The sequence below is a fragment of the Salvelinus fontinalis genome, chromosome 25, assembly GCF_029448725.1.
Source record: "Salvelinus fontinalis isolate EN_2023a chromosome 25, ASM2944872v1, whole genome shotgun sequence".
In the NCBI taxonomy this organism is placed as follows: domain Eukaryota; kingdom Metazoa; phylum Chordata; class Actinopteri; order Salmoniformes; family Salmonidae; genus Salvelinus; species Salvelinus fontinalis.
In genome coordinates this window covers 25,702,303-25,709,215 of record NC_074689.1, presented here as the reverse complement: position 1 = coordinate 25,709,215, position 6,913 = coordinate 25,702,303, and the positions used below count along the sequence as shown (strand labels likewise).

General features: G+C 44.6%; 1 protein-coding gene across 1 annotated transcript; it reads left to right on the top strand.

Moving 5' to 3' along the window:
• Positions 1-3,700: 3,700 nt before the first annotated feature.
• si:ch211-196f5.2 (uncharacterized protein LOC556372 homolog) lies at positions 3,701-6,810 on the top strand. The gene is made up of 3 exons (XM_055881702.1): positions 3,701-4,183; positions 4,793-5,025; positions 5,828-6,810. Exons 1-3 carry the CDS (start codon positions 3,972-3,974, stop codon positions 5,908-5,910), a joined length of 528 nt encoding a protein of 175 aa, XP_055737677.1. The 5' UTR covers positions 3,701-3,971; the 3' UTR covers positions 5,911-6,810.
• The last annotated feature ends 103 nt before the right edge of the window (positions 6,811-6,913 follow it).

The following is a 6,913-nucleotide window of genomic DNA, read 5'->3' as shown; positions in this document are numbered from 1 at the left end:
GTACTATTCCCTTCACAGAACAGCCACAGAACAAGTCCTCAACTGGCAGCTTCATTAAATAGTACCCGTAAAAGACCAGTCTCAATGTCAACAGTGAAGAGGCGACTCCGGGAAGCTGGCCTTCTAGGCAGTGTTGCAAAGACAAGATAAGACTGGACAATAAAAATGTAAAAATTAAGATGAGCAAAAGTGGTATGGACAGACAAATCTAAGTTTGAGGTGTTCGGATCACAAAGAAGAACATTTGTGAGACGCAGAAAAAATGAAAAGATGCTGGAGGAGTGCTTGACGCCATCTGTCAAGCATGTTGGAGGCAATGTGATGGTCTGGGGGTGCTTTGGTGGTGGTAAAGTGAGAGATTTGTACAGGGTAAAAGGGATCTTGAAGAAGTAAGACTATCACTCGATTTTGCAACGCCATGCCATACCCTGTGGACGGCATTTAATTGGAGCCAATTTCCTCCTCCAATAGGACAATGACCCAAAGCACAGCTCCAAACTATGCAAGAACTATTTAAGGAAGAAGCAGTCAGCTGGTATTCTGTCTATAATGGAGTGGCCAGCACAGTCACCGGATCTCAACCCTATTGAGCTGTTGTAGGAGCAGCTTGACCGTACGGTACGTAAGAAGTACCCATCAAGCCAATCCAACTTGTGGGAGGTGCTTCAGGAAGCATGAGGTTAAATTTCTTCAGATTACCTCAACAAATTGACAACTAGAATGCCAAAGGTCTGCAATGGCTGCAAACGGGGCAGCAGCGTAGCCTAGTGGTTAGAGCGTTGGACTAGTAACCGAAAAGTTGCAAGATCGAATCCCCGAGCTGACAAAGTACAAAATCTGTCGTTCTGTCCCTGAACAAGGCAATTAACCCACTGCTCCTAGGCCATCATTGAAAATAAGAATTTGTTCCTAACTGATTTGCCTGGTTGGGATCTACTGAAGAAATTGTATTGTTGAACGTGGACTCATCCACATCTGAGCTATGAAAACATGAACATCTGACTAACTTTGATTTTGGGGCTGAAGAATCCCTTTACATTTCTGGTCAATAAATTGAATTAGATACCAGCTAGTTAGCTTTACAATTTAGGAATAGTCTGCAAGGGGACAGTAGGGGGCAGTTGAGGACTAGTAGCTAGTCTCAGCAATTTAACAGCAGAGATCTATTCTGGACTATGACCTCGTCCCGCTCCTATCTCCCCTTGACGTCATTATGTCTGGCTGGCAGAAAAATCACATCTGATCTCATCTCTTAATTACTCAATACAATTCAACTTGTGGGCAGAAGGAGAGGGGACTGTGCAGCCTGTATCACACAGCACAAATGTAGCGGCGGGCAGCAATAAACAAAAGCAAACGAGGCAGAGGTCACTGCTGTGGTACATGCTGAGTGATGGTGACAGCCTGTTTCTCTGCTGAATGCAGACCAGCCCAGGGGACAAAATGGAAGTGTAACCGAGTGCCCGGAAAGAGAAGACTTATTTCATGTTCTAATCTAGCACTGAACTAGCAGAGAGCTGACATTACCAGTGTAAATCCATTAGCCAAGAGAATAATTGGTCTATTTTACTAGCCTTTTTAGGCCATTTTCAATTTACTTTCCACATCCTGCTAAGGCCAAAAGGTGGAGGTCACCAAAGATCATACTGACTTCACCTCTTCCTCTCTGATGTCACTGTGCAATGTGTGACCACTGACCAGTACACAACGTGAAAATCAACAACCCTCTGCTATTGTCATTTCACAGAGGGGACTGAACGCATCACAAAATGATCGCTAAAATGTCTTTGCATTGGAAAATAATCGTACATCCATATAGAGTTTATATTGGGTTGTTGGTGTGGTATCTAGGTGATAGAATTTGTTGTGAAACTCTGGTATGTCGCATAGGCCAGTCAGCATGTGTGTTAGTGGAAAAGGAACTCCCCCTTCCCTGGGGAGTGACCACACACAGTTATGGAACATGCACACAACACACACAGTCATGGAACATGCACACAACACACAGTTATGGAACATGCACACAACACACACAGTCATGGAACATGCACACAACACACACAGTTATGGAACATGCACACAACACACAGTCATGGAACATGCACACAACACACACAGTTATGGAACATGCACACAACACACAGTCATGGAACATGCACACAACACACAGTCATGGAACATGCACACAACACACAGTTATGGAACATGCACACAACACACACAGTTATGGAACATGCACACAACACACAGTCATGGAACATGCACACAACACACAGTTATGGAACATGCACACAACACACACAGTTATGGAACATGCACACAACACACAGTTATGGAACATGCACACAACACACACAGTTATGGAACATGCACACAACACACAGTTATGGAACATGCACACAACACACAGTTATGGAACATGCACACAACACACACAGTCATGGAACATGCACACAACACACAGTTATGGAACATGCACACAACACACAGTTATGGAACATGCACACAACACACACAGTTATGGAACATGCACACAACACACAGTTATGGAACATGCACACAACACACAGTTATGGAACATGCACACAACACACAGTTATGGAACATGCACACAACACACACAGTCATGGAACATGCACACAACACACACAGTCATGGAACATGCACACAACACACACAGTTATGGAACATGCACACAACACACAGTTATGGAACATGCACACAACACACAGTCATGGAACATGCACACAACACACAGTTATGGAACATGCACACAACACACACAGTCATGGAACATGCACACAACACACACAGTTATGGAACATGCACACAACACACACAGTCATGGAACATGCACACAACACACACAGTCATGGAACATGCACACAACACACACAGTTATGGAACATGCACACAACACACAGGCATGCAACCACACGTGCCACACATTCCTGCACACAGGAGAAACTTGTAAGGGTTATTGGGCAAACAGGTTTTTTCTTTACGCTTACAAATGTGACACCACACTGCCAATGTTCCGTAAATCGATCACAGCTCATACAAACCTGTCACACTGCCAGAGAGAGAGAGAGGCGGAGGAAGGGGAGGCCAACAATCAGTTACAGTCCAAATATTTACAAGAGGTCAGCCAAAAGGTCACTCACTGCATATATCACAAATAAGCTATGTATAATTATTGATAAGCATAAATCTGCCAAAAATGAATTGTAAAATGAAATTTTTGGTAATATGCCCTTTTGACCCTACAGAACAGGTTTGCCCGTTGGCCCATCAATTTGACGTGTAAATAGGATCACCAGGTTTCACACACCTGAGAAACCATTCTGAACAGTGCAGACTTTGTATTTTTGTTGCAAGTTTTGACATGAAAGCCATTTACCTTCAAACACTAACCGCGGATACATTGGCAGTGCTATGATTCACAAAGGTAGACCCCTGAATTGATAACGCGCGCACACACACACACACACACAACACACACACACACACACACACGAAGAACAGCATGAATACAAAGACAGAGGATAATCCCCTGGCAATAAAAACAACATGTCAGTCCATCAGCCAGCCCCTGACAGACTAATAAACATCACATCTGACTGTCACATTACACACATTCACCCCGACCGTTTAAATCCTCAGGAGGGAGAGAACAAGCCTGCATACACCACCACACCCTCCTTCAGTCTCTACCACTCTGCTCAGAGAGGAGGGAAAAGGACCTGCTGTCATTCTGAACCATTCACTTGGACTTAGTATCACAGACAAGCCTTTCTATTCTTCTGACCAAAGCAACTGTAGAAGTAACGGAAGACGACAACTGTCTACTGGATAGATACTGAGAAGTAAATCAGAGAAAGACAAATCACAATAAGAGAAAGACGGTAAAGGAGTAGTCCCATTTTAGATAGTGGTCTGTTTTTTCAGTCAGGCTGGCCAAAGACACTGACATGGCAGAAGAGATGAACCACACCTCGGAGGCCCAGGAGACACAGACCAACGGAGAACACAGCCTAACAGACTCCCCTATCCTGGGGAACATGGTACGCACCGAGCTGGAATGGGACGTGCCCATGAGTGTCCCTTTGCCCATCGAGGTCATCAGTACTGACCAGCCTTTCCCGTTCCTGGACACCACCCTGGCAGACCTGGGCATCGAAGAGTGAGTCCGCCAGTGGCAGGTTTGAGTGTGTGTGTTGTTGTCTACATGACCAGTGGCAGGTTTGAGTGTGTGTGTTGTTGTCTACATGACCAGTGGCAGGTTTGAGTGTGTGTGTTGTTGTCTACATGACCAGTGGCAGGTTTGAGTGTGTGTGTTGTTGTCTACATGACCAGTGGCAGGTTTGAGTGTGTGTGTTGTTGTCTACATGACCAGTGGCAGGTTTGAGTGTGTGTGTTGTTGTCTACATTACCAGTGGCAGGTTTGAGTGTGTGTGGTGTTGTCTACATGACCAGTGGCAGGTTTGAGTGTGTGTGTTGTTGTCTACATGACCAGTGGCAGGTTTGAGTGTGTGTGTTGTTGTCTACATGACCAGTGGCAGGTTTGAGTGTGTGTGTTGTTGTCTACATGACCAGTGAGATGATCAGTGTGTACTCCCAAGTGTTGCAGGACATTTGCTGCCACATAATACACAACATGCTGTACATGAAGTATGTTGACATGATGATGGATGTTTTCCTTCCCTCTACATAGTTTGTATCAGATGTGTGTCGATGTTGATCGGTTAGGGGGAAGCCAGGTTCTGGTCTGAATTGTGAATTGTGTGCTCAGATCCGCAGTGAAGGAGCGGGTGGTGTGGGTGGACACCAAGCGGACGCAGGTGAAGAGCAAGTCAGGCAAACTGAAGGAGAAGGAAATCACCATCTTGGAGGTACGGGTCAAGGCCCAGATCCCCGGAGACAAGAAGACCCAGGAGGTACTCTACAGCACCGAGTCCCACACAGACCGCTCCTTCTGTCGGACCGGAGTGGATATCCTGCCCTGGAAGAGTCACACACAGACAGGTCTGGGCCACACACGTCACTCTCCACACTATATCTTGTCAACAGCAATACAGTTGGATAGGTGTAAGCAAAATTGTGATGCTCTATGTAGTCCTCATGGAGCTTTTGCCGTATTGCTTTACACCGATCCAGTTCCTTCCGATGTGTAAACACTGACGGAATAGGGAATGAGGTAAGGATTTGGTTTGGGACCAGGCATAGGCCTAGGCTGGTTGTCAGTCTTTTTAGCTACATTCCACTCCTTGTACTGTGTTTAGCACATGACATAGTGGAATGTTAGATAAACAGACTGACAACCAGGCTAGCATAGGCCTAGACTTTATTGGCAAACTGAAGGCACCACCTGTGTTCTCAATATGAATGTCTCAATTTATCAAAGCCAATGCCACCCATCCCCTTGCCCTGGTCACGGACCTGACAAATGTTCAGCTGCCGAGTTCTCAAGGTGCTGTGGATTTAGCCATGCACCAGGCGGCAGCGACAGGAATCCAAGATGAGATCATGCTGCATGCCATTGCATCATTAATAATCCACCCAGATATCTCACACTTTGCCCCTGCCCCTCTGGTCTACACAGCTTCAGAATGGTGTTCGGTCAGTGGGCATGTGTGGTACTTGGCCCACTTAGCATAGACTTTACATCATCGACTGTGGTTTCCAATTTGATATGAACTCATACTTAACCCTAGAACCACATTCCCGAGATGGCAAAGCAAATTCGTCAAGCTGACACTCATTTTGCTCATAGAAACATTTTGATGTATTGGCATCCCTGCATTGAAGTCTTTTGTGCCTTTTTCAGAGGAGAATGGCTTCCAGCCAGTAGAGATGACCATGGCCTTGGACATCGAGTCACAGCCCAAACAGGAGATTCGAGAGGTGTGAGGGAACACTCAGGATCATCGCCAGAAAAAGCTATAACTTAATGATCAGTGCAATTAAACATGGATCAGCCACTCAGGCTTTGAATTGTAAAAACATTTAAGCAAAAAAAACAAAAGCAAAGTCGACCTGTAAAGCTATCTATGCCTTTGCTGTTATACCATGCTCTATATCTAAATCAGGGATGGATAACTTTGATTGGGGTGGGGGCCACAACTGAACCCCTGAAAATGTTGCTGCTTAAAGCAAGTTTGCTGCAATTCTACAATTGGAGAGAAATGTTTGCAGTTTTTAATATGATATCTGAGTGAGACTGACTAACAAAATCAAATGGGGGCCCCCCAGACAGTAATTCGACCATGATAACAAGTTTAGATAGCCGGCCGCTAGATTAATTTACCAATCTTAATTTTTTTTAAGATGGGCTAATTGATTGACTATTAATTAACCGACATGGGCTAATTGATTGACTATTAGTGTCTGACACATGAGGGAAAACTGCAGACGCACAACTACATTTCAAAATTGCACCTTGCTTATTCTACTATTTAAACTCAAAAAAGTAAGTGGAGATCCCAACAGGAAATTGAGCCGCATGTGGTCTGACAGATGCACATCCCTGATCTAAATCCTGCCTTATATATATTTCTTTCCAAGTATTTGTTGTAATATTATTTCATGAACTTTGTTTGCTATGTAATATTTGGCATCTCTATAGACTTGGTTTGTCTAGCTATTGCTTATTATACAGTGGCTTGCGAAAGTACATTTACATTTACATTTAAGTCATTTACCAGACGCTCTTATCCAGAGCGACTTACAAATTGGTGCATTCACCTTATGACATCCAGTGGAACAGCTACTTTACAACAGTGCATCTAAAACTTTTATGGGGGGGGGGGGGGGGGGGGGGGGCTGTAATTTCTGCAAAAGGTGGCTCTACAAAGTATTGACTTGGGGGGGATAGTTATGCACGCTCAAGTCCTCTGTTTGTTTCACAATAAAA

Bases quoted from the DNA above. Each gene is read 5' to 3' on its own strand.
- si:ch211-196f5.2 (XM_055881702.1), top strand. From the start codon at position 3,972: ATGGCAGAAGAGATGAACCACACCTCGGAGGCCCAGGAGACACAGACC. The intron at 4,184-4,792 runs GTGAGTCCGCCA...TTGTGTGCTCAG, and splicing joins GCAGACCTGGGCATCGAAGA to ATCCGCAGTGAAGGAGCGGG. The intron at 5,026-5,827 runs GTCTGGGCCACA...TGCCTTTTTCAG, and splicing joins GAAGAGTCACACACAGACAG to AGGAGAATGGCTTCCAGCCA.